The sequence below is a fragment of the Tupaia chinensis genome, unplaced genomic scaffold, assembly GCF_000334495.1.
Source record: "Tupaia chinensis unplaced genomic scaffold, TupChi_1.0 Scaffold145741_1, whole genome shotgun sequence".
Taxonomy (NCBI): domain Eukaryota; kingdom Metazoa; phylum Chordata; class Mammalia; order Scandentia; family Tupaiidae; genus Tupaia; species Tupaia belangeri.
In genome coordinates, this window is record NW_006205599.1 from 1,603,835 (window position 1) to 1,630,395 (window position 26,561).

Here is a 26,561-nt window from a genome sequence, read left to right on the forward strand (position 1 = left end):
TTTATCCTGACCAAACAGTACTCTGGATTCCAAAAAAATAATGCCAACCTCCCCTGGAGGTTTATCCAGATCTAATTCCAAGTCAAAGGACCTCTGAATTAGAGCTGGATAGACCTTTCTATCTGGATAGAGCTTCTAGACCTTTCAAGAAGCTCTGAGAAATTAAGTGACTCTCTTATGGCAACAAGACAATTAATATCAACAGCAATGTCTCTCATCCCAACTTACTCCTCTTTCCTTTCTACGTATTTCTTTCATTTTTCTGTTGGCCTGTCTTCCAGACATAAAGAGCACAAGAAATCTCAACACCGTATGCACATATGCAATATTAAAAACAAAAACAAGGGAAAATGGTTGCATAATTTCTCTAGTAGTTGTGCAACACAAGAGCAAAAAGACTAACATTGCAATTCCCTCACCTTCATTAAAACATGAAGTTAATGCAGAACATAAAATATTATTATTAAACTATTAATAACACGTATAATATAGCCTCTAAGCAGAGTTACTTCTAACTTTTACTCAAAACTATCAAGATCATGAAACTGTGGTCCCCTTCAAAGCTCGTGTCCCTAGAGGGGCTTTAATTGAACTCAGTCACCTGCTTGCAAGAGCTGATCAAACATGTTCACTGAGGCTTTGACTTTTCTGAGCCTGATTCGTTCCTTTAGGCCAGCCTCACTTATGTCTTCAATCTGAGGTTCAAGGTACTCAGGCATTAGACACTAGGAAAACAAGATGGCTGATGTTACTACAAACAGGTAAAAGTGAAAGGATAACTGAACAAGATATATGAATAATTCCCATCACCAACACACTGAAATAAAACATCGCTGCTTCAATTCATTTTTCTGTATCAGATACTAATCATTTTATCAAGAATATCTTTCTAGGGAATCTTAGTTAAAAAACATTTAAAAACAAAACAACCTCCAGTCTCTGAAATAAGATCAGTTATTATCTCCTTGTTTAAGAATTTAAAAGCAGGGGCCAGCAGGTGATATGGTGGTTAAGGGTGCTGGACTCCCAGATGGTGGAAAATGGTTAGAGTCCTGGACCTGGCGGCTTGCTTTATCATTCCCCCCAACCACTCTGTCCCTCTCTGGTAAAACTAAAATAAAGTTAAATAATTCTTTTTTTTGGGGGGGAGAGGTTTTTGCTATAGGGCGCGTGCACTCGTCAGACAGAGAGAGACAGAGAGACAGAAAGCGAGTAATCACCCCCTGGGGGGATGGTCACGCCGCAATCCCTTCTCCTCCATTCTCCTCTTAGGATCTTGGGCACACACGCACACGCGCCCGGCGTGAGTTCTAAGCCACCGGGTCCGGGACGCGAACCACGGTCGACTACGTGGTAGTCCAGCGACATAGCCATTACGCTAACTGCTGGTTCCCAATAATTCTTAAAAAAGAAAAGAATTTAACAGCATGTAAACACAAAATCTGAGGTTCCCTAGTTCTAACTAAACTTCCTGACTTCATGCTCAGCTATTTTTTCCTCTGCTGAAACCATTCTCCTTAACTCTCAATTCTGGTTAAAGGTGCAGTTCAGAGTACAGTTCTCCAGAGGCAGAAATCTTCCATCCCTAATGCTCCTTTCAGCCCGAACACTTAATACCACCAAGTGGCACTGATTTTACCCCATTCACGAATTTATTCAAAGACTGCCTTATCCCAGGCACTAAGATAGGCACATGAAGAACTAGAAGGTGCTCTCCCCTCAAGGTGCTCAGCACCTGATGGAAAACGTAGAAAACCATAACAATAGAGTATGAACGGATTGCACACCATAATGGTGGGGAGCCCCTGGAGGGATTCAAGTAAGAGTGACCCTGGAGCTAAGAACAGCAGAGTAATGGGTATTCAGAAACACAAATTAGAGGGCTGCCCCTGAGTGCAGTGGTTAAGGGAGCAGGATCCCATATGGTCAACCTTGGAATCTGGTTCCAGCAGCTTAAAAAATGCTGCATTTGGGCACGTAAGAGCCTAAAATCTGCCCAGGATGGAGAAATGGATAAGGAATTGTGGCATGGCCATACCACAAGTTCAGAAAGGTAGGGGCACACCTGTCTTGCTCATCTCTATACTTCAGCACTAAAGCATGATGCTTAACAGGAGACGCTGCATAACTGCAGAACAAAGAGGCAGCTGGAAATGCAGTTTGGAGTTCAAGGTAGAGGCATCAAGGCTAAATATACAAGAACGCCAACTGGAGTATAACAGTTGTTGAAGTTGGAGGAGTGTAGACAACAAAAAGACAGTAACTGAGCACAGAAACCTATGAAAGACACCAATGCCCAGGGAGTGGAGGAATAGTCACTGAGGTCAAGATCCAAGAGTGTGGTGTACAACACAAGTCAAATGGGGAAAATACAAAGAGAAAAAGCTAATACACTCAAATGGGATTTTTAAAGGTTTGTACGGTAAACAAAAACAACTCCACATGTAAAATGTCTTGAAATATAAGGAACATCTGAATGGCTATTTAAGTACTAGCCTTGGAAGCTTGATGTATACATATAAAACATGAAAAACAAAACTAGTTCTCCTTACCGGTATATGAGGTTCGGCAATGTCCTTCTGAAAATACTTGGGATATGAATTAATAATAAACTTTGCTGCATTCTCCCCAGACTTCTTTGCCAATAAAAACATACGCTATGTAAAGAAAATGATTAAAATCAAAGTTATATCCTCAGCAAGAATTACCAATCTCCCCCAACACAAAAGAATGCAATAATATATGGAATCCCAACTAGAAATTAAATGACAAAGTATCACGTGTCCATCTATTTTGGATGTGACATAATTTCATGTCATGTGTTACATGAAGTTTGAAGTATATAAAAAGATGTTTAAAACTAAGTGTTTTCACTCCAGTGTAAAAGAGTCCTAAGAGTTAAAAAAGAAAACTAGGGCTAGCAGATTGAATGGAGGCTGGATCCCACATGGCTAGCTGCATAATTCAAGTTCCAGATCCAGCAGCTTGAAAAACATGCAGGGCGCCTGTGTGTCCATGCCCAAAACCCCATTAGGAAAATGGAGCAGAAGCAATTGCAGTGTGGCCATCCCTGCTGGGGGAAGTGGGATGGGGGATTTCTCTCTCTCTGTCTGTCTCTGTCTCCAGTGAGTACACAGGCCCTATAACAAACAAATAAAAAAAGAAACAAGAAACAACAACAAAAATACTCCACAAACCAAAACTCCTCTACATGCACAAATATCTAAATCTCTTTAATAAAAGCAGTAAAAGGATTCAAGCCCAGCCTCTGTAGTGTAGTCAGACTGCAGAGCAGGAAGCCATCTGTTGACCAGCGGTTGAATCCTTAAGCCTGGCTGGCTTGAAGAATGCATTAGGTGTGCACACCTATGCTCAGGATCCTGGACTGGAGAAAGGGGATTGTGGTGTGACCAAGCTCTATAGAGGGTGCCTCTCTGTCTCTTTTTCCCTCCCTGTCTTATACACATGCTCTATCATGAATTTAAAACAAACAAAAACTGAAAAATAAGTAGTAAAGGAGTCACAAAGTTTAATTTATCAGCATCCACAACTTTTCAAAAGTTTTTGTTAATTATAATATATACATGTACACAAGTCTGCAAGATACCAGATAAGTAATGTAAAAATACTCACAGATTCCATAGAGGATGTCGGTATGAGGTAAGGATCATCCTGAAATGCATAAGGGGCAGCCGTAGTGTCCTGTGGAAAAGACAGTCTTTTCAGCTAGATTTTTATAAAGAGGACCTCATGATTTTTGTTGATAGCCAAATTTTCTGTAAAACTCTATGTATCTAATACATGTGCAAAGATACTATGTATGCATGCATATCCATACTTACACATACGGATGAACAGAAACAGGAAACATACACTAATGCCTGTAATACTGTATTCTCAAGTCTGAAAGACCTGTCTACAGTCACATGCCACTTAGTACAAACAATGACTCAAACCTCAGAGCTACTCCTTAAGGTTTTAGTTTCTCTTGCTAAGGTCTACTATTCTTTCAGACTCTAGAGGTACGGATGGATCCTCTGAATTAACTAGTCCTGGCACCAGTTTCCTGAAACAGAATTTCCATTAAAGCATGGTCACCAACCAACCATGCTCAATTTAATCCAAGAGTCCTTCCTCAGAGTGAAGGATACTCCTGGGCCTCAGGAGGTATAAACAACAGTAGCTTCTTCTGTGACCTGCTGCCCAAGGTCTAAACTTCATATAAATGTTCCAAAATTGCTCCGTTGCCCTGAGTAAAATCAACTCTCCAGCCCCTCTAGGAGATCCATATAGAAGTACCTCCATCTACTCCATCTTCTCTTAGCTCAACTGCTACGGCCTCAATCTGTTTTTACTATTAATTCATTCACTATTTCCCGAGCATCTCACATGTGCTGGACATATTCTAGCTACCAGAAAGACAGTAAAACCCCCGCCCACTAATATGGTTTACAATCTAGTGAGAAATTTCTAGAAAATAAGCAAAATACCTAAGAAATGGGAGCAGACAAGGACAGATGCCATTAATCCAGGCTAGTAAAAGATGACAACTGAGGTGATGATACTGGTGAAAACAAGAGTTTGGAATCTGCATATTGTGCAGAATGTAGTTAAGAGGCCTGAAACCATTGTCCTTCAAGGCAGGCCCTTGACTGGCATCTGGGACTTTGGGGAAGGTTGCCACCATTCCCAGGAGAGGCAAGAATGCCCCATGGCTTAGCCTATTTGTACCACAGGGTCTATGCTGAACACCTCTTTCCTTCTGCTAGTGTGGAACTTAGTACACACCGACTAGACGGTGCCCACATATCAGCCTCTCTAAGACGCTGGGCACTGAGTATCTAACGAGCTCCTCTGGTAGACATTTCATAAGTGCTGCCACAACTCATCAGAGGATTCAGGCATGTCCTGTGCGATTAACTAGGAAAGGATTCAAAAAAGGTTACGCCTTGTTTTCCCTGGATGTTACCCATGTGCCCTTTCCCTTGGCTGCTTTTTCTTGGATCTTCTTGCTGTAATAACCTCAACTTTGGGAAAAACAGGTTTTACTAACACAGAGTATAAGAGAAAGGGGAGCCACAGATGACTCCCACGATTTTGGCCTCAGTAACTAGATGGATGGAGATGCTATTAATGATACCAAAAAATGTGAGAGGAGTGGGTTTAGAGGAGAAAGAGCTTGGTTTGGACTGAAGATCTTTACCATACTTGCATGTGTAAAGGTTTCACATTCTCCACATTGCTGTCTTTCCTAAAATATAGGTAGTTATGCCAGCCCCGATTAAAATTCCTCAAGAAAATCTGTACTTCCTAGCACTATATTCACAACCTTGCTTCACCTTTCCACTCCCACCTTGACTCCCCCCACACAAGCTACGTGACCCTCACCTCTGCACCTCTGCTTATGGTGCTGTCTCTGCAAGGAACACTGGTCCCCACTAACATAGCCTTACTTCTAATCTAACACTGTCAACTCTCTGGGAGTCCTTTCCCAGGCCCTTCCCAGTGCTCTTTCAGTCTTCCTTTCTAGGAACTCTGAATCTGAATCCCGCACCCAGCACAGTGCTTGGTAAGGATCTTTACAATACACGGTTGATGGATGACTGAACAGATACAACTACCATTTGATTTTAAGGGCCAAAACCCAGCTAGGTCAAATAATTCTACAACTTCTTTGATTTACATGAAAATACTGAGAATAATTCAGAGGCCTAGTTACAATTCTGGTATCAATTTATAGATAAATGAGCTTCTGGGGAAAAAAAAATCTGTTGTAATATTTAAATCCTCTCTCAGAAGCTAGTAGTATATTAGCACACATTTGGTCCAGAACTCTCGAAGTTCAACACTTAAAAAAGAGCAACTCCAGATATTTGTGGTAACAGACCAATGGTAGTATTCACATAGATAGAATGGTAGGAGAACAGATTTCATTTTTTTAGACTCCCTACCTCCCAACAGGTTGATAGTAAAAGTAGTTTCTAGCTAGTGAAATGCAATGCTCTCAATAACATGTCAGTCACATGAACATGCCCATGATCCAGGGCTGGCTGGGCAGGGCCCACAGTGTGACCACCCTGTAAGAACTGCTTGCCTCTCTCTCTCTCTCTCACTCATGGAAAAAACAACTCTTAGACAAAGAAAACAGAAAAAAGAAAAAAAGCTGACTTATCCTGAATGCTGGACACCAAAAATACGCTGGTTTTCAGATTAAACCACCGCAAAATAAGGAGAAAGTTCCATTTTTGACATATTTACCAACATTTCAGCATCATCTACTATAAGCTATTTTTGAGTTTCCAACTGACAAATGAAACCAAGATAGGAGTAACATTAATAAAACGATGATCAGGTACAAAGCATTTCCCTCCTGCCAGACACTGTCCTAAACCGTTTTCCATATACTTAATTTACTTAATTTTCGACATAACCTAAAAGTTTGGTGCTATAATCAATCTCCATTTTATAGATCTGGAAACAGAAGCAACAAGAGATAAAGCTGATCACAGGCTAGTTGCTCAGCTATTGAACAAAACAATGAAAAAAGAATGGAACTAAGTCTGAGGGTATCTTAACAGCCTGAAACAGGTCACTTTAAAAGCCCTAACTTCCTCATTTATCAGATGAAGGGGTTAAATTAGATAATTAAAAAGAATGTTTTTTAGATCTATAGAAGTTTAATTCAGAGAAATGAAGAGGTATGAACACCGAATGTGTCATCAGCCAAGTTAAAACGCTAAACATCTCACTTACCCTGCTCACTGTGGTTGCAAGTGCCTGAAGAACGGCCACTTTATCCCTAGGAACAAGAACCACAGGTTAATCCTCATCAGGGTCCCTCATACTCACAGACAAATGACACTACCATCAGAATGCACTAACTAGCCAGTAACGGAGTTCAGGTCTCACCCAGAGCCAGTTCTCGTCTCCCAAGATTAGCAGAACAAGACAGAAGGGGAACCGTCTCGTTCTTTCGCCTGCAGCTCAGTACGCGTTCCTTCCCTTGCCCTCTCTGGCCTGGCCCCTGACACCATCAGCCAGGCTGTAACTCCCACCTTCCCCTCATACAACGATCTTGCTTACTTCCTCCTGGCCTCTTTCCTACGCATTCTTACTGCAGTTTTTTTTTTTTTTTTTGACTATTCTTGCCTTCTCCTAAATTGGTAGCTCTTAATTCAACTATACATGAGAATAAATCACAGGTTCCACTGTGCACCCATGGAATCGGAGTCCAAGATCCACAAAGGACTGTCCTATGTATCCTTACTGAATTCCTGGATGATTCTGATACAGAACCTCTCAGGCACGTACAACCTTATGAGAAGACCAGCTAGCTTCCACTGCACCTTTGAGAAGAAAGCTTCACTAAACTATTAGAAAATCTCTCACTAGAATAAATGAAAACGAGATAAATTTACTTTCAATGTGCTTTAATTCCAAAAAGAAGTTGTAATAAATAATAAAAAATACTTTTATAATAAAATTCAATCTAACAGCCATAAACGTATAAATCATCTGGGGAAGAAAAAAATGCAGGAAACTTTCTATCAACACAGAATAATTCCTTGGGGACACCAGATGGCATAGCAATTACATCACTGGACTCCCACATGGACTACCACAATGAGTCCTGGACCCGGAGGCTTAAAACTCATGTCGGGCACATGTGTGCACATGTCCATGATCCCTAGAGAAGAATGGAGAAAGGGACTGAGGTATGGCCATCCCACCTAGGTGGGAGATTTCTCATTTACCCTCTCACAGTCTGTCTCTGTCAGGTGAGCACATGCACCCTAAGGCAAAATCTCTTAAAAAAAAATTTAACAGAATAACTCTCTGTTGTACATAATATCCAGTGACTTTTATATTCATTTTTTAAAGTCATATTTACATAAGTTCAACAAGAGTAACAAAGACATACACTCTCATCTCTCTGCATTCTCTAACTAAACTGAACATTAGCATATTTAAGTCTTACCAAACTAGGCAGGCCCCATGGCCTAGTAGTTAAAGGAAAGCAATCCCACATGGCCGGCTGCAGTTCAAATGCCAGGTGCATGTGCGCGCTTGCCCAAAATCTAGACAAGAGAAATGGAAGAGAAGGGACTGCTAGAAGATCATGACCCACCATGGGGAGGGGTGGGTGATCCCGCCTTCTGCCTAGCAAGGGTACAAGCCCTCTGGCAATGTAAAAAAATAACAAATCTTACCAAGTCAGCACATCTTACTAACAAACTGACAGATGCCAGTGAAAAACTGTAACATTCAGATTACTTACTAATTCTCTTTTTCTTAAAAAGAGAATTGTTTTATTTAACCTTATTTATTTATTTTAATATGACTAGAGAAAGAGGGAGGGTGGGAGAAAGAGAAAAGGCAAGTCACCAGGTCCAGGACTCAAACTGTGGTCAGCTAAGTGGGAGTCCAGTGCCCTTAACCACCACACCACATGCCAGCCCACTCAGTAGCTCTTTTCTTAAAGCATTGTTTTAAAAAGTAACCACAGGGGGCCAGCAGGTGGTAGTTAAGGCACTGGGCCCCCACATGATGTACTGTGGTTCAAGTTCCCAGACTCTGTGGCTTGAAAAACACACCAGGGCATAGGCAAGCATGTCTCAAATTCTGAGTGGAGAATGGAGAAGGGACTGCGTTATGGCCACCTCCCCACTGCGGTTGTGTGTGGTGGGTGATTTCTCAATTGCTCTCTGGCAAGCACATGCACAGAGCAAGAAAAATAAAAGCAATCACAGGTAGGTCCAGGCTGCTAGCATAGCAGGAAGGTGCCAGGCACAAGTGTATACGTGCCCAAAATGCTGACAGGAAGGAGAAATGGAGGAAAAAGGAGTGTTGCATGACCATGCCCTATTTGGGGTGCTCTCTCTCTGACAAACAAAAAAGTAGTCACAATGAATATATTATCTTTAACACTCACACTAGATTACAGGTTAACTCAAGGTGTCCAGTGCCTCTCATGATGAGTATTCATTTACAGCCCAGAACGTTTTAAGGTTCTTTTATACGTTTCTCTACAGAAAATATATAGTCATGCTGTTACGGGTTTAAGTTTGACTCTCCTATTCGTGTTATCACACACAGATCTAACTCCTTTGAATGTTACACCGTATGGGGACTAGGCAGTGGCACAGTGGTAACACAAACGGACCTACATGGGAAAGGTGAAAGGTCCTGGGGCATACCTTAGCATGCTGCGATTCCTGGTCCAGGCTGGCTGAGGCTGGAGGTGAATCACAGGGTAAACACCCTGTTGTTGGTGGTGGTGGTGGGGGGTGCCTGTCTCTATTTCCCTGACTCTTACAGAAGAAATAGGAAGTTTTAAGAAATGTTACATTGGAGACCAGCAGGTTGCATAATGGCTAGCTATGTCGCTGGACTCCCATGTAGTCGACCGTGGTCCGAGTTCCGGACCCAGTGGCTTAAACTCATGCTGGGCGCATGTGTGTGCGCGTGCCCAAGATCCTGAGAATGGAGAAGGGATTGTGGTGTGGCATCCCTCCTGGGGGGTGGTACCTCGCTTTCTGTCTCTTGTCTTTCTGGCATATGTACGTGTCCTATAGCAAAAACCTCTCCAAAAAAAAAAAAAAAAAAAAAATGTTCATTTTTCAAAAACCTTTTTTTTTTTTTTTTTTTGCTATAGGGTACATGCGCTTGCCAGACAGAGAGAGACAGAGAGACAGAGAGAGAGAAATCACCCCCCACGGGGGATGGCCATGCCACAATCCCTTCTCCTCCATTCTCCTCTCAGGATCTTGGGCACGCACGCACACATTCCCAGCATTGAGTTTTAAGCCACCGGGTCCGGGACGTGAACTGTGGTCGACTACATGGGAGTCCAGCGACATAGCCATCACGCTACCTGCTGATCCCAAAAATAACCATTTTTCATGATTCATTCATTTATCAATTAGCATTATGACTGTTTCAACTTGCTGCTTATTCCAGAGTTATAAATAATACACTCATGCAAGGACACACGGCAATCCCTTCTCTCTTCCTCCATCCTGTTCAGATGTGGTGCACACACATACACACACATATGATATGTTTTTCAAACTACCAGGGCGAGGATTCAAACTGCACAGCTGGCCATGTGAAATCCAGCTCTCTTAACCACTAGGCCACAAGGCCAGACTGCATATTTTAAATCCTGATTCTACCAAACTTCCCTCCGAACAACTGTTCCACTTTGTGCCATCAACAAACATATTTGAGCACACATTTTACCACATGCTTTCCTTGCCAATCTGTTAAATTTTAATTTGCATTTCTCTTATGAGCTCAGTTACCTATGTGTTTATTATAAATGAGCTCCCTGCTCTCCCTAAAACAACTACGCAATTCAGATGAACCTGTTCACAATACTGGCTTTATTGTGCCATGTTCACATAAGAAAATTTACGACTCCTTGCATTTAAAGTCTTCTATGGCACAAGTGCAATCTGGGAAATCACATTTAAAAATGCTTCACCTGTAAAACAAGGCAACAGGATCTTGTCCTTAGAGTTTCTTCCAGGACCACAAGCATAGAATCCTGAGCCTGGAAATCAGTGGCTCTTTACCAAGGGTCAATCATTTCTGTCTGTAAAGGAACAGACAGTAAATGTTTTAGGCTTTATGGGCCGGCACTTATTTCCACAAATTTAAATTTCCTATCATTTTCGTGTCATGACACCTTGTGAGTTTTTTAACTACATAAAAATGTACAAATAGCGAGCTCAAGTAGTCTAACAAAACACATAAATAGGCCGTAGTTTACTGACCCTCTATTCTAACAGTACATTTTCCACAGGCCTGCCTGAACTCCTACCACTGGAAATATTATGATCGTACCCCACTCTGCCTTACTGTTCACTGTTCAAGGGGTCCCACACTTTAGGGTTCATAAAATCTACCTGCAGAGTCTTTAACAAATTCCTAAGTTGATTCTGATCCAAGGAAGATAAATAATCTTATTCATCATAAGGTATAACTAAATTTGTTTTCAACAAAAACCACCTTGATTAGTACAATATAAACCATTCTGGATTACACCACGTCTTATGTTCCTGGGAATCAAGTGTATGTTATTACACGTGATAGGAGTATACAGTATAAAACGTGCATGCGACTAGATTACACCACACCCTCCAAACACTCCTCTTTTTTTTTTTTTTGCAATGGGGTGCATGTCCTTGATGGAGAAAGAGACAGAAAGAAAATGAGAATCACCCCCAAGGTGGACAGCCAAACTGCAATTCCCTCTTCCATATTCTTCTTTTGGGATTTGGGACACACATGCACAAGTCCCCAGTGTGATTTTCATGTAACTGAGTATGTGACTCAGACTGCAGTCGGCCACATGGGAGTACAGAGCCTTAAACACTATGCCATTGGTTACTCCCCAAACATTCACTCTTAAATTTCCTGTAGTACCTTCTTCAGGAGGAGAAGAACAATGGGTTGATAAAGTACTTTGGATTTGAATACCATGAGGGATATGCCTCATTTATGAATACCTGTATTTCTACTTTTTTTTTCCTTTTTGGTAGGTTTTTGCTATTGGGCGCATGCACTCACTGGAGAGACAGAGAAAAAGAGGGACAGAAAGCGAGAAAGCACCACCCAGAAGGGATTACCATGCTGCAATCCCTTCTCTTCTTGGGATTTTGGGCATGCATGCAAACACATCCAACATGAGTTTTAAGCTGCCGGGTCCAGGACTCGAACCATGATCAACGACGTGGGAGTCCAACAACATTACCATTATGCCATCTGCTGGTCCCTGTACTTCTACTCTTAATCTTAGTTCTAATTCTCAGTTTGCCCAGGGAAGACAGAAATAAACTTAAATGTACCTATATGATGAAATACTATGTAACCTTGAAAAATCAAAAGCAGAGTATAAAAAATACATCCAACAATTCCATTCTATACTATATTTAGTTTAAAAAATAAGGCTATAGCCTGAAATTTAAAAACAGTAACTATCACGTCACAATCTGAGTATGATCAGCACTCTTTCGCTTATTTCTTTCTTTGAGGTAAGTACAATCATTATCCACATTTGTTATTTTTTAATTTATTTTATTTTGGAGAGGTTTTTGCTATAGGGCGCGTGCGCTCGCCAGACAGATAGACAGAAATCGAGAAATCACCCCCCCGGGGGCATGGCCACACCGCAATCCCTTCTCCTCCATTCTCCTCTCAGGATCTTGGGCATGCATGCACATGTGCCAGGCGTGAGTTTTAAGCCACCGGGTCCGGGACGCGAACCACGGTTGACTACTTGAGAGTCCAGTAACATAGCCATTACGCTAACTGCTGGTCCCCACATATTTGTTATTTTTTAATTTGCCAAAGTGCTTGTGTGCACAGTGGAGAGAGAGGCAAAGAGAGAGAGGAAGATGGAAAGAAATCCCCCATAATGTGAATGGTCACATTGCAATCCCTTCTCCTCCATCTTTCCCTCCTTTCAGGATTTTGGGAATGCACACATATGTCCAGTGTTTTTTTCTTCAAGTCTTCTGGTCTGGGACTTGAACCACACAGTCGGCTATATAAGATCCAGTTCACTTAATCACCAGGCTGGTCCTCATTACCCCAAATTTTACCATGGCTAATGTAGATGAAGAAATCTGCCTCAGAATACAAAGTAATTTTGTTGTCACTTCCGCATTTATCCTAACCCCTTTTTGAAAATAATCAGTAACTATTCAGTAATTACTTATCTAATTTAAGAGAGCCTTTCTTTTTAAAATAAACCTTAGTCTTCAGGTCATACTAAGATTTGAAGACTTGGCTTTCCCGGGAGTTTAAAATATACTCAGTAATATATTACAAGCAATTCTGTTAAGTTTTACTTCTTACACACTCAAGTGTTATATAAATAAGGAAATTTGTTCAGGGACCTATCTGGTGAATAAAATGTTTTGCATCTACATCACTTATTTTACTTCATTTGAGATCATAAAGGTAATAGTTTTGTCTGGTGTCCCAATCACATGTGAGAAAACTTCCTTTAAGAAAGGAGTAGCAGGGACCAGCACATGGAGTAATGGCTACATCGCTGGACTCTAACATAGTCAACAAAAGTTCAAGTCCCAGACCCGGTAGCTTAAACTCACAATGGATGCATGTGCATGTGTGCCCAAGATCCTGAGAGGAAAATGGAAAAGGGATTGCAGCATGGCCATCCCCCCAGGAGGTGATTTCTCGCTTTCTGCCTGTCTGTCTCTTTCTGGCGAGCACACGCACCCTATAGCAAAATCCTCCCCCCACCCCCCAAAAAAAGGAATAGAAGCCAACAGCTGGTGAGGTGGTGGTTTAAAGTACTTGGACTACCACATGGCCAACCAGTTTGAATCCTAGACCTGGTGGCTTGCTTCTACCTTAAGTAAATCTCATTGCTCAAATAATGAGTACTACTCCCCGCCTTCTTCCTGTCTTTTAAACTCCCTAGGTTACCCTCCTCAGCTGTTCCCTCTTCAAGGATGCTCTCCCGCTGTTCTTCATGTCAGACTCCCCACCCATCCCTCATGTCTTATTCCTGATGAGCACACAACCCTGTGCTGAAGGAGCACAGATGGACACTTACCATGTCTTCTTTTTTGGAAGAACTACTTCTCCAATCCCTTAAATTGAAAATAAAACAAATCAGTTTCCTAATATCACAATGACAAGGAATAAAATGTGTAGATATAAAAATGGGATTATCTCAAAAGATGTTTTACATACCTGGTACATCAGTTTGTTCTATTTTCTGAACAGCTGCACTTCCAGAATAAAACCTATATATATAAAAAAAAAAAAAAGCCCCAGAGCTAATACTCACTAATGAAGGTCCCAGTTCACCTCCAACTGTGTGCATTTAGGGCCCAAATGTTCCAAATAACATGGATCAAACTGACTGGATAACACATTTAGACTTGGAACTGCTATTTTCCATTTTTACAGGCTAAAGAACAACATTATTATTATCTTTTTTTTTTTTAACCAAAAATACAATATCGTTGGCCGGTGACTGCCTTTTTAAATGTTCTGGTCACTCTACAATCAGCACCACACACTGTAACGCGCGTGATGAATGAGATCTGTGCACTCCTTTCCTAGATGACATCGCTAACACTCAGAAGTGTCAAGATGTGGCTACACAGAAAACACTTCCCCTACTGGTGTCTGGTCTCACACGTCGGTTCTCTCCTCCTGGCTCTCTGGCATCACTTCAAAACAACAGTATCTTTCTCTGCTAAGGACATTTCAGAAAGGGATCAACTGTTTTAAATCACGCTTTTTCTTCCAAAAGAGCTGAGGGAGAGGTGCTGCTGGGAGGCAAAGAATACGGGAGGGAAATGCAAACACTGGGCAGAAGTATGAAAAGGACTGGAATTAAAAGGCAGCACGAGGAGTCTACCATACCAGGGGAAGTGTTTTCCTTTTCTGAAGGGAAAGCATGTACAAAATATATATATATATTGTAAGTTACATATCTCACTTATTCCTCACAATTTTTCTGGATGGTTATTACCAGCTCCCAATCCACAGATGAGAACATTTACCTATCACTCAACTAAGAAAATGGCAAACAGTGATAAAATTAGGCTTTTTAAAAGTTTTCACTAGATGTTACTGCCTCTCATAGGAAGAGAATTCAAAAAGTTCATAAAGAAAAAAAAAAAAAAAAGGAGTCAAAGTATGAGTTTAGGACTAGAAGGTGACGTAGTGGTTAAAGAGCTAGACCCCACAGAGCTGACTCTGGTTTGAGGCTGGAACCTGGCAGCCTGAAAAGTACACAGGAAGCCAGTGCACAAACCCCAAAACCGATGAAGGGATGATGGTGCAGCAATCCCGCTTGGGGGTGATTTCTTAACTTTCCTCTGTCTCTCCAGAGATTGCAGGCACAGTACAGGGGGAAAAAAAAAAGAGAGAGAGAGAGAGAAATAAAGAAAGTAAGTTATGAGTTTATTTTCATGCAGAAAAATTCTGAAATCCATGCAATAGTTTTTTTCACGATCCAATGTCTTTTTTAGATTTTTACTATAGGGCGCATAGTGCATGTGCTCGCCAGAGACACAGACAGAAAGGGAGAAATTACCCCCCAGGAAGATGGGCAACGCTGCAATCCATTCTCCTCCATTCCCCTCTAGGGGCTTCGCACACGCATACACATGGCACCTGGCCTGAGTTTCAAGCTACCGGGACCAGACTCTAACCACGGTTGACTATGTGGGAGTCCAGTGACATACACATTACAACATCTGCTGGTCCTAATCCAATGTCTTTTTGAAGAGTTTCCACTTATTTCTGCAATCTGAAAGTTTGCAGGAAAAGGGGAGGAAAAAAATCATATAAATGATACAACCTGTTTACCATTAGAAACCCAGGGTATTATCCAGCTTTCTTTCTTTTAAGAAATTATTTATTTATTTAACTATTGCCAGAGGGCACGTGCAATCACCCAGTGGAGCGAAAGGAAGAAAGCAGAAGACACTCCCCACTCCACAATGGGCCTGGGTCACACAACAATCCAGCCACGATTTTAGGCCTGTATGCCTGCAGTGAGTTTCACACGGCCAGGGCCAGGAGTCCAACTGCACTGTGGGCTATGAGGGATCTGGCTTCCTTAAACACCAGGCCATGATGACCCCAAACTCTCATCTTTTCCTTGGCCAAAAGTTCCCACAACATCAAACACACAGAGATGATCATAAACTGCCTCTCATTTAAAAAATCTTGCACATTCTTTCCTTGCTCCCGACTGGGTTACGATCAACAATTTTGTATTATTTTTTCCGTAAATTTGGAAGGGGTTGGTAACGGCCACACTCAGTGGAATGTAAGTTTCACGAGAGCATGGTCCGGGTTTTGCAGTCCTAAACCGAGAGGACTGCAACCAACCAAAACATATCCTAATGAATAAATGTGTTTACCAGCCACACTGGAAAGGCTCTGAGCGGCTCCGCATGGCCGGGCTTCAGAGCCCGCCGCAGCCGAGGGGGCGCATGCGCAAACCACTCCATTGACCTTGACTCCACGGTTCGCGGGAAAACACAGGAAGTGGGTAATACCTGAGTTTTCCTCGTGGGTCCCCCGAGATATTCTTACCTGCAACTCGGGGCCGATTCACATGAACCTGCTCGCCGACCTGTCAACGGCAAGCAAAGCCTGCTGCTGACCCTCAGCCAGGGAACAGATGCAGCCGCTGCCGCCGCCATCTTTGGCTTCTCGCACAGCTTGCCGGGAAAGCAACCCTTGCCCTTCCTTTAGGAAGTGGGCGGGGAAACGTGAGTGGGGGAACAGCTCAGCTATTGGCCGAGGAGGAAGAACACCGAACCAATCTTGAAATGGGGGGGGTGCAAGCCCACGTTAGAACTATTTTCTCACAGAAATAAAAAGCATAAGTAAGCCTCATTTGCCTCGAAGAAACTTTCTCAAGTGATTATCTTGATGTCTTAAATTTCTCCGATTGTTTCCAAGATAAAAAGGCAAGTGAGTGTCGCAGGAAACTACTGCCCTCCTCCCCGACGGTGGAAGTGATCTCGTCCACACACAGAGCTTCCAGCCTGCGTTTTCCCCGCGCAAGCGCAGTTTGAATCACATGGTGGCTCGGGTCTTGAGGCTGAGTTGAGAACACAGGGGTGGACTCTGTCTTTGGGTGTCAGAACTGAGAACCAACCTGGAAGATGTTGGGCTCCAAGAACGTGCCCTGGCGGCGGCTGCAGGGCATTTCCTTCGGGATGTATTCGGCTGAAGAGCTCAAGTAAGGAGTTGGGGGAAAGCATGCAGAGCCTTGCTGTTGAGGTCGGCGCCACAAACTACGAGTCCCAGCAGATTTGGCGCCCCGTCTGCCCTCCGAGGCCCTGGTTGTGTGGCGCGTGGCCTGCTGGGATATGTAGTTTCGGGGACGTTCCTGGGCCGGCGCGCACTGCCTAGCACACATGGGGTGGGAGTCTGAGTTTCCCTGGAGAAAAGAGAGTTTGGGATGGCAGCGGTATCACCGACCCGCCTTCTCGTTCATTGACAAGCATTTGTGGTGTTAGTACAACGTAATGTCTCGGATGCGGTTAAGTATGTAGTCTCTTCTGTAAAACGATTATCTTTCAAGTCTCAGTTCAGGCAGGAACTTCTCTTTGCCAGGACGCCGCTGGATTCTCCGCGTGTTTACTAAATACATCGAGGGAACGCTCTTTAGTCCTCATTTTGATCACGGGGGCATTTGACAGTCTCTACCACATCAAACTTGAAACTTCCCTCTCTTCTAGTACCTCATTGTTTTCAGGTTCTCCTATTTCTGTGACAAGTACTCATTCCCTGGATCATTCCATCAATCCACAAATATGTACTGAACATCTTGTTTCTGACAGGCATTAAGCTAGGCATGGATGACAGTGGTGAACAACATCCGTTCCTTTTTTTTTTTTTTTTTGAGATGTTTTTGCTATAGGGTCCTTGTGCTTGCTGGAGGCAGACAGAAAGCGGGAACCCCCTAGGGGATGGCCATGCTGCAGTCCTATCTCCTCCAGCAGTTTTGGCACACATGCATACACACCTGACGTGAGTTTTGAGCCATCGGGACTCCAGCCTTAAACCGCAGTAGATTACTTGGGAATTCCGTGACATAACCATTATGCCATCTGCTGTTTAGGATGAGGTTCTCTCTTTTTTTTTTTTTTTGGAGGGGTTTTCGCTATAGGGCGCATGCCCTGGCCAGAAAGACAGAAGAGAGACAGAGAGCCAAAGCAAGAAATCACCCCCCAGGGGGGATGGCCACGCCGCAATCCCTTCTCCTCCATTCTCCTCTAGGGATCTTGGGCACGTATGTATACGTGCCCGACATGCCTTCCTCTTTTTACTCCATAATTGTTGGTGTTCTTCGAGGTTCTTTTCTGGTCATGCTGCTTTTCTTGTCCTTAATGTTGTCCCTAGACAATCCCACCATTTTTGTAACTGGTACTCTGAAACTTAAATCTCTAGCTGTGATTTCTTTCTCTCATTTTCAGACCCATATATGTTCATCTTTTTCTGGACATCTTAAATTTCACACACAGATCTTAAACTCATACCAAAAGAAACCTCAAAATGTACCTCTTCCTCACCAAAAGGAGAGGTTAGGAACTTGCTTCTCCAAATTAGTGTATGTGGTCTAGTGCAAAATGGTCCCTGGAAACTGGGAACTAATTCTAGACTGCTCTACCCTGACGTTTGTTTATTGGGCTCACGTCGTGTGTTACCATATCTGTTCTGTACCCTGCTTTTCTTCCCTATTGCCACTGCCTTATACCAGGTTCTTATCTCATGTTTGAAGTGCCTTTTCCTTCTACCTCTCCCTTACACCTGTCCAGCCCATCTTCCACAAAATTACTCTTCTAAAATGCAAATGTGATCATGTTACTGACATCCTTAAAAGCCCCAAAAGTTTGTCCGTATCCTTCAGATAAAAAGATTTTATTTGCATGGCTCATAATGTCCCTTTATCAGGCCAGTGCTGGTTTTAGCTGTAATGTCATCCCTTCTCTAGCCCTACTAAACCACCTGCACTTTACTGAAAGTGTCATTGTGTTATTTTGTTTGTTTGTTTAAGGTTTTTGCTCTATGGCATATGCGTTCCCCAGAGAAGAAAGAGACAGTGAGAGGGAAAGTGAGAAATCCGCCCCTTGGGGCCCCACTGCAATCCCTTCTCCATTCCTCTCTAGGAGTTTGGGCATGCACACACATGTACCCAGGGTGATTTCAAGCCAGTTAGGCGGCTCGAACCACTATTGACGGTGTGGTAGTGTAGCACCTTAACCACTACACCACCTGCTGTCCCTGTGGCATCATCTGGCCTGTTGCCAGGCTCTTTGCTGTATATCCAATGTCCCTTGTGCCAAAGGTTCCTACTTCGCTCTGGCCCTCATCCTACACCCACACCTGAAGGCTCAGGTCAGCATTCCTCATTTTCTGAGGTCTTTCTGCAGAAAAATCCAGCAAGGCCCTGCCCTCAGGTTTCCTCTAGGGTGCAATATGAGGATGGTTTCTTTGTCCTTCATTTTCTAAATCAAAAGAAAAAAATGTAAAAAGCAAAGTTGGCTTAATAAAAGTAGTTATTTAAGTGTCCTATGTGAGTCCCTTTACCAAACATAAAATGTGATGACACATCTTGTAAAGCAAGTTATATCTCATAAAGATGTGGATATTCATTTAATTTCATTTAGTTTACTCTTCCTGCATACAGGGGTTATTGCATCACATCGCCATCATTGAATAGTGTGGGCTTTGGATTTAGGTCTAGTGCGTATGCTGCCTCTCCCACATTCTGGCTGTGTCACATGAATTAACTCAGCTAACTGCTCTGAGCCTCAGTTTCTTTTTCTTTTTTTGGAGAGGTTTTATAGGATGCGTACGCTCACCAGAAAGACAGAGAGAGACAGAGAGACAGAAAGTGAGAACTCACCCCCCAGGGGGGGATGGCCATGCTGCAATCCCTTCTCCTCCATTCTCCTCGAGGAATCTTGGGCATGGGCGCACACGTGCCTGGCATGAGTTTAAGCCACCGGGTCCAGGACTTGAACTTTGCCCAAGATCCCTAGAGGAGAAAGGATTGTGGTGTGGCCACAATCGAACTGTGTCGACTACGTGGGAGTCCAGCGACATAGCCATTACGCTATCTGCTGGTTCCAGTTTCTTTTGTTTTTTGAGAGTTGTTTTCTTTTTTTTTTTTGCTATAGGGCGAATGGCCACACCACAATCCTTTCTCCTCTAGGGATCTTGGGCACGCACACACACGCGCCCAGTGTGAGTTTAAGCCACCAGGTCTGGGACTCGAACCATGGTCGGCTACATGGGAGTTCAGCGACATAGCCATTATGCTAACTGCTGGTCCTGGTTCCAGTTTCTTTTGAAAAATACATGTAGTGATGCCCATCTCAGGGTTAAGACCGAAACTAAATATTGCGTGTACAGCTCTCATTGTGTCACATGTGCTTAACTCCTTTTAATGAACAGTCTACTGATGTACTCAGTGCAAATTTTGCACTAAATCTCTTTTTTAAAGATATACCGCTCTTCAGCACACATTTACTGACTAGCCGTAGTGTGCCAGTCTTGCACTAAGGTGTTGGGGAGCAGAGATGAACAAAGCAGACAGAGAATCTGCCCCCCTCACCGCGGTTTTGTAAGTGCAGTAAAGGAAATATCAGAAAAGCTGGTAACCTTAGTTTTCCCTTGGTCTTTTTTATCTCCTTAGGAAATTAAGTGTTAAATCCATTACGAACCCGCGGTACCTGGACAGCCTGGGGAACCCATCAGCAAACGGCCTGTATGATTTAGCTTTGGGTCCTGCGGATTCCAAAGAGGTGTGCTCCACCTGCGTGCAGGACTTCAACCACTGCTCTGGGCACCTGGGCCACATCGAGCTCCCACTCACCGTGTACAACCCTCTCCTCTTCGATGTAAGTGCTGCCCATGCGCGTAGGTCTCGGGGCTGCTGATGCTGTGTGTGAGTGTGGCCTCTCCCCCCAGAAGAGATGGAGCTCTAGATAAAATGAAATAAAATGTTTCTTACAATGAAATTTAAAACATTGAGGAGCTAAATACAATAACTTCAATGTCTACAGCTATTACTAAAGAAATTTTGGTTTGATTCCAGCTGGGAAGAGCCAGGCTTGTTTCTTTTCATGTGGGGAGAAGGTGTGGTCAGAGTCTTCTCCATGCCTTTTCTTTCAGTCTCCTTGGTATAGGAAACTAGTGTTCTCAAGGCTTCCCTGGCCCTTCCGGTGGAGCCCTAGAGGGGCTTAGAGGGAGGGGACACAAAGCCCCAGAAAGCCCAGCATTTAGTTCGGAATGAATCCGTTGGCTAGAGACTGACTGGTACATGTTTAGCTCTTATATCCGCTGCCCTCGGCTCCAAGATATTTTCTAAGCTGCACTGATTATGGTACACAGTATTTCTTCCATAAGTGAAGGAGAGGCACCCCCAACAGGGTCCCCAGGCTACAATCCACCCCAAGTCAGCCTGAGATAATGAGCATCTGTGTACCCAGTGTGTTCAGGGAAATTGCCAGAGCGTCCCCACAGGGGTGAACCTTGCAGAGTGCTACATGACTGCCACACCACTGTCTGGATTTTTTCTTTTTTTGTCAATCATATTAAAGACAGTTGTCTCAATTACATACTTGAAATAAAATAAAGATAGTTCCTTACCTTGGGTCATATAGCCAAAGATGTTTTCAAATCTGAATGGGTTTAAATGAAACCATAAAAGAAAACTTAGGAGACTGTTTGCTTATTTCTTGGGGTCAAACAGGGTGTTCTGAGTATATAGGCTGAAGTGAAATTCTTAGCAGAGCAGACTGACTCCAAGATAAAACTCGGGAGTTCATTGGAAGTTTCTACGACCACTGTGTCTCTTTATAATCGTTTTATCCTCTCGCTTCAGAAACTCTACCTGCTGCTCCGAGGCTCTTGCTTGAACTGCCACATGCTGACCTGTCCCCGGGCTGTGATTCACCTCTTAGTGTGCCAGCTGAGGGTTCTGGCAGTTGGGGCCCTACAAGCAGTCTACGAGTTGGAGCGAATTCTGAACAGGGTAAGTGAATAGTGGCAGTCGTGGGAATCACAGAAGCCAAAGTGGTGGGACAAGACATGCATGTGTGTAGGCCCTCACTGAGATTTTTGAAATATTTTGTCCTATCTTAGTGTTTTGTAGTCCTAGGTGTTTCTGAATTATCTAGTCCACTCTAATCGAAGCATAACATTCTCTCTTTATTTTTAAAACAGAAATGTAGCTTCATTACTGTTTTGTTGTTGTTGTTGTTGTTTGGGAAATGCAATACAGCAGCCATGGTTTCTTTTTCTCCCCTCGAACTAATCTGTTCCACCCCTGGAGAGGCTGACATAGTGGTTGTGCACGTGAGACATAGACTTAATGGTCCTGCGGCCAGATGGTTTTCCTCTTTGTTTTTCAGTTTCTGGAAGAAAATGCTGATCCTTCTGCTTTCGAAATCCAGGAAGAGTTAGAACAATACACAGCCAAAATTGTGCAGAACAACCTGCTGGGGTCTCAGGGTGCACACGTGAGTTACTGCTGCCTCTTTTTCTGCGGCACTGTTTTTAGTATAACCGTCACACTTTCCTTAACTGCTGCTACGTCATCGTCCCCTTCACCGCACGTGTCTAAGTATTCATTCATTCCATGAATGAGTGGATGGGATAGAGAATCAGCTGCAGCATGAATCTTGCAGTCTGACTCACCTCATTCCCAGGTTTCACAGCAGAGATTCTGATGTAATTGCTGTGGGGTAGGGCCCAGGTGGGGGTTTTGAGTCCCTGCTGTATTCCAACCTACCTCTGCATTCAGAATCTTTTCATCTTAGTGGCAGCTAGCTGAGGTGGTTACTCTCCCTGTATTATGAATGGGGACATGCAAGGCTTAAAAGAGGTCAGCCACTCAGCAGTTGGCAGAGCTTGGCAGGGTTAGAGTTCTGTGCCAAATAGCGTTTATCAAGCAAGGGTGGTTTCCTGTGGTTAGTAGATAGAAGGTGGAGGGTTGGTACACAGTGCCAAGGTGCTGTGCATTGCAGGCTGGGACCACATGGGAGGACTGGGTTTGATTCCTCGTCCAACCTAAATGCTGGATACAGTGGAGTGCAACTGTCATCTCAGCAGTTAGGGAGGCTGAAGCAGCAGGATCATGAGCTTGAGACTGGCTTGAGCAACATAGCAAAATCCTCTCTAAAAAAGAACCAGGCATGGGGACCAGCAGTTAGCGTAATGGCTGTGTCGCTGAACTCCCATGTAGTCGACTGTGGTTCGAGTCTCGGACCCGGTGGCTTAAACTCACGCTGGGCGCGTGTGTATGCATGCCCAAGATCCTGAGAGGAGGATGGAGGAGAAGGGATTGAGGTGTGACCATCCCCCCTGGGGGGTGATTTCTCGCTTTCTATCTCTCTGTCTCTCTTTCTGGTAAGCGCACACACCCTATAGCAAAAAAGGAACCTCCAAAAAAGAAAAATAGAACCAGGCATGGTGGCATGTGCCTGGGTCCCATCTGAGAGGTTGAGGCAGGAGGATCATGACATGGCAAACCCGTCTTAAAAAACAGTTTAATTTTTTTAAGAGAGGTTTTTTTTGTTTGTTTGTTTGTTTGTTTGCTTTACAGCACATGTGTTTTCTGGAGAGATAGAAACAGAAAGACAAAGTGAAAAATCACCCCTTAGGGGTATGACCACGCTGGAATCCCTGCTTCATCCTCATGCCATAATTCCTTTTCCTCTGGAGATTTTAGACATGCATGCACTCGCATCCAGCAAGAGTTTCAAGCCACTAGGTTTGGGACTGGAATTGTAGTTGCCTATGTGGAAGTCCAGTGCCTCAACCACTACATCATCTGCTGATCCCAAAAAAACTTTTTTTTTTTTTCATAGTGGTTTTTTCTATAGAGCACATGTGCTCGCCAGAAAGACAGAGACAGAGAGGCAGAAAGCAAGAAATCACCCCTCGGGAGGGATGGCCACGCCGCAATCCCTTCTCCTCTCAGGAGCTGGGGCACACACGCACACATGCCTGGCGTGAGTTTAAGCCACTGGGTCCGAGACTCAAACCGTGGTCGACTACATGGGAGTCCAGCGACATAGCCATTAAGCCAAATGCTGGTCCCACCAAAAAACTTTTGTTAAAGGTAAACAGTGCCTAGGACAGGCAAGTGTTGTGGTGGTTAAGGTGCTGGACTCCCACATGGCCAACTATGGTTCAAGTCCCAGACCTGGCAGCTTGCTTTCTCGCTTTCCCTTCCTCTCTCTCCCTGTCTCTTTCTATTTAAATTAAAAAATAATAATAACAAATGGAATTAAATAAATAAATAAATAAATATTTTTTTTAAATCAGTTAAAAGTGTAAAATAAATACATATTGGGTTCTCTTACAAGTGACTTTCTAAGGTTCTCTGGCTTTTTTCACCAGGTGAAGAATGTGTGTGAGAGCAGGAGCAACCTCATTGCTCACTTCTGGAAGACACACATGGCTGCCAAGCGATGTCCCCATTGCAAGTGAGTATCGGACGCTTGCCTTTCTTTCTTCCCAGGGGAGAGGTCTGGCCATTGAGCCACATGTCTGTCTCACTGGGTTTTTTTCTGCCCTTAATTATAACTCCTCATGCAGGACTGGGCGGTCAGTTGTCCGAAAGGAGCACAACAGCAAACTGACGATCACGTATCCAGCCATGGTGCACAGGAAAGCTGTCCAGAAAGAGACAGAGCCTGCAGGTAAGCATACTGGATCCCGGGAGGTGCCACTCTGCCAGGTTTCTCATGTGGGGCCAGCAGATGTGTCTTAAAACTTGGAAGAACCTGGTCTTCCTTGCAACATGACTCTAACTGCATATTTGGTATGGGACAGTGGAGGGTCAGTGCTGAGGCCAATTTTTCCAATAATGTTCCTTTTATGTTCTAGGATCCAATCCAGAATTCTCACTGCACTTACATATCCTGTTTAATCTTTTTAAGAATTATTTAATTTTGTTTATTATTATTAATTTGTTATAGGGCAATTGGGCTCACCAGAGAGAGAGAAGGAAAGTGAGAAAGCAAGCTTCCAGGTCTAGGAGTCGAACCATGGTCAGCCATGTGGGAGTCCAGCACCTCAACCACCATGCCACCCGCTGGCCCCTAGCCTGTTTAATTTTGATGAATGATTAACAGTTAGCACCATAAGAGTAGATTGTCCTACACTTACCTATAAATAATCCTTAAAACAATTATTACACCAATTGGGAATTGCTGCTCCTGCCCTTAGGATGCCTTCAAAAATGGTTACAAGTTCAGAACAAAGATGGTCGCGATTCTAGAAAGTAACCGATTCTTTGAGGCAGATGTCCAGCAGTTAAGTAATATTTCAATGTATTTCCCAAACCGTTCTCAAGTAATCCTTCACTACCACCATTTGTATATGGTAGTGCAACCAAAGGTCTGTGCATTAGAAACAAGCAGACGATAGTCTTCAACAGTTTCAGGATTGAGCTTTTTAATATTGCATGTAACAAACATTTGCTTCTTCTTATTTTTCTTTAAAGAATTATTTATTTATTTACTTCCAATTTTTACTATCATTGTCCAAAAGGAGCACAATTTGACCTGAGAAAAAGAGAAAGGGAAAGGGAGAAAGCAAGGCATCAGGTCCAGGACTTGAGTTGCCGTTGGCCATGTGGAAATCCAGCGCCTTTAACCACCACGCCACCTGCCCCCACCTCTTGCCAAGGACCATGATAGGGGACAAGCACAGTGCCAAGGTGGAGGTCAGACCATGTGGCTCCTGCTCTCTAGAGGCTGCAGGCCACACAGATCAGTAACTCCAGAGAGCAGATAGAGAATTCTGAGTCTGGGTCTGGCCATGTTCCTCACACGAGAGTGGGCCTGTGCCCGAGTGACCCCACATAAGCTGGTAAATTGCCGCATGTGCCCCAGTGTGCTCCCTGGGCCCCATGAGGCACATTAGCAATTTAAATGGAGGATTTTTTTTGGGGGGGGTATAGGGTGTGTACTTGCTAGAGAAACAGAGAGAGACAGAGACGGGAGACAGAAAGCGAGAAATCATCCCCCCAGGGGGAATGGCCACACTGCAATTTCCTGTCCTCCATTTTCTCCTCTGGATTTTGGGCCTGTGCACACATGTGTCCAACGTGAGTTTTAAGTTGCCAGGTCCAGGGCTCAAACCATAGTCGACTATGTGGGAGTCCAGCGATGTAACCATAATGCCGTCTGCTGACCCCTAAAGTGAGAATTCCTGCAGCCCACACTCTCCTGTCTGTCATGATCCAGTCTTCACCAGGCTATATGAACCCTTTTCATAGGCCAGCTATTAAAGCTGAAAGAAATACACCTTCCGTTCAGGGTGCTCTGAGATCCCAGCGAGGCAGTTCATTATCGCCAGCTGCAAGAGTGTCTTTTAGTGCTGCAGCCCATTGGAAAAGGTGGCCTCCTGTAGGTTCTTCTGAGTCTAAAATTCTGTGATTAGAAACGTGTGTCTGCCTCCGTGGGGGGTAATAGGGCGGAAATTCCTGTGCCCTTCAAGCCCGTTCAGTAGGCTGGAAAGTTCAGATACTCATTTCCAGAAATGCCCAGAAAATTGTTTCCATAGGGTAACAGCATCTGTTTTTTTCCCACTGAATGTACACAACTTTTGCCATACTGTGGTCAGAGCCACTCTTCATTGCATACTCACACTTCTGTCAGACTGCATTAACTTAATTGAAATGTTTTACTTTTGTAAGTGTCAGAAGTTTAAATGTGCAGACTCGACCGAGCAGCTTTACTTCCATGATCGTATTCTAAGAAATTAGAATACCCACTGTAGCCTAAATAGTTTAAAGTTGGACTTGATTGAAATGCCTCTCAGTGTAGAGTAATTAAGGGGCCAGTGACACCGTGGTCACAGTGCTCCGTGATGTTAGACCCACATGGGGAGGTCCCAGGTTTGCATCCTGAGGCTTCCCTGTGGACACCAGCGGGGCACATGTGGGCCCATGATCCAGGCTGGCTAAGGCTAGGAGTGGATCACGGGCCCGTGAAGACCCGTCAGTGTGTCCCCCACTTTTC

The 26,561-nt window shown here is 43.7% G+C and overlaps 2 protein-coding genes across 2 annotated transcripts in view; one reads left to right on the forward strand and one right to left on the reverse strand.

The window, feature by feature from the left end:
- Positions 1-16,239, reverse strand: part of PTCD3 (pentatricopeptide repeat domain 3) — a 38,199-nt gene extending 21,960 nt beyond the window's left edge. Inside the window, exons 1-7 of the mRNA XM_006168382.3 lie at positions 16,099-16,239; positions 13,732-13,784; positions 13,592-13,628; positions 6,754-6,799; positions 3,634-3,702; positions 2,553-2,657; positions 602-725 (exon numbers count right to left, since the gene is read on the reverse strand). Coding sequence (XP_006168444.1) covers positions 602-725; positions 2,553-2,657; positions 3,634-3,702; positions 6,754-6,799; positions 13,592-13,628; positions 13,732-13,784; positions 16,099-16,208 — 544 coding nt within the window. The 5' untranslated portion in view covers positions 16,209-16,239. The remainder of the gene's footprint in view (positions 1-601; positions 726-2,552; positions 2,658-3,633; positions 3,703-6,753; positions 6,800-13,591; positions 13,629-13,731; positions 13,785-16,098) is intronic.
- Positions 16,240-16,564: 325 nt separating this feature from the next.
- The window catches only part of POLR1A (RNA polymerase I subunit A), a 69,044-nt gene continuing 59,047 nt past the window's right edge, over positions 16,565-26,561 (forward strand). The window contains exons 1-6 of the mRNA XM_006168383.3: positions 16,565-16,753; positions 20,219-20,423; positions 21,410-21,559; positions 21,939-22,046; positions 23,932-24,017; positions 24,130-24,233. Coding sequence (XP_006168445.1) covers positions 16,677-16,753; positions 20,219-20,423; positions 21,410-21,559; positions 21,939-22,046; positions 23,932-24,017; positions 24,130-24,233 — 730 coding nt within the window. The 5' untranslated portion in view covers positions 16,565-16,676. The remainder of the gene's footprint in view (positions 16,754-20,218; positions 20,424-21,409; positions 21,560-21,938; positions 22,047-23,931; positions 24,018-24,129; positions 24,234-26,561) is intronic.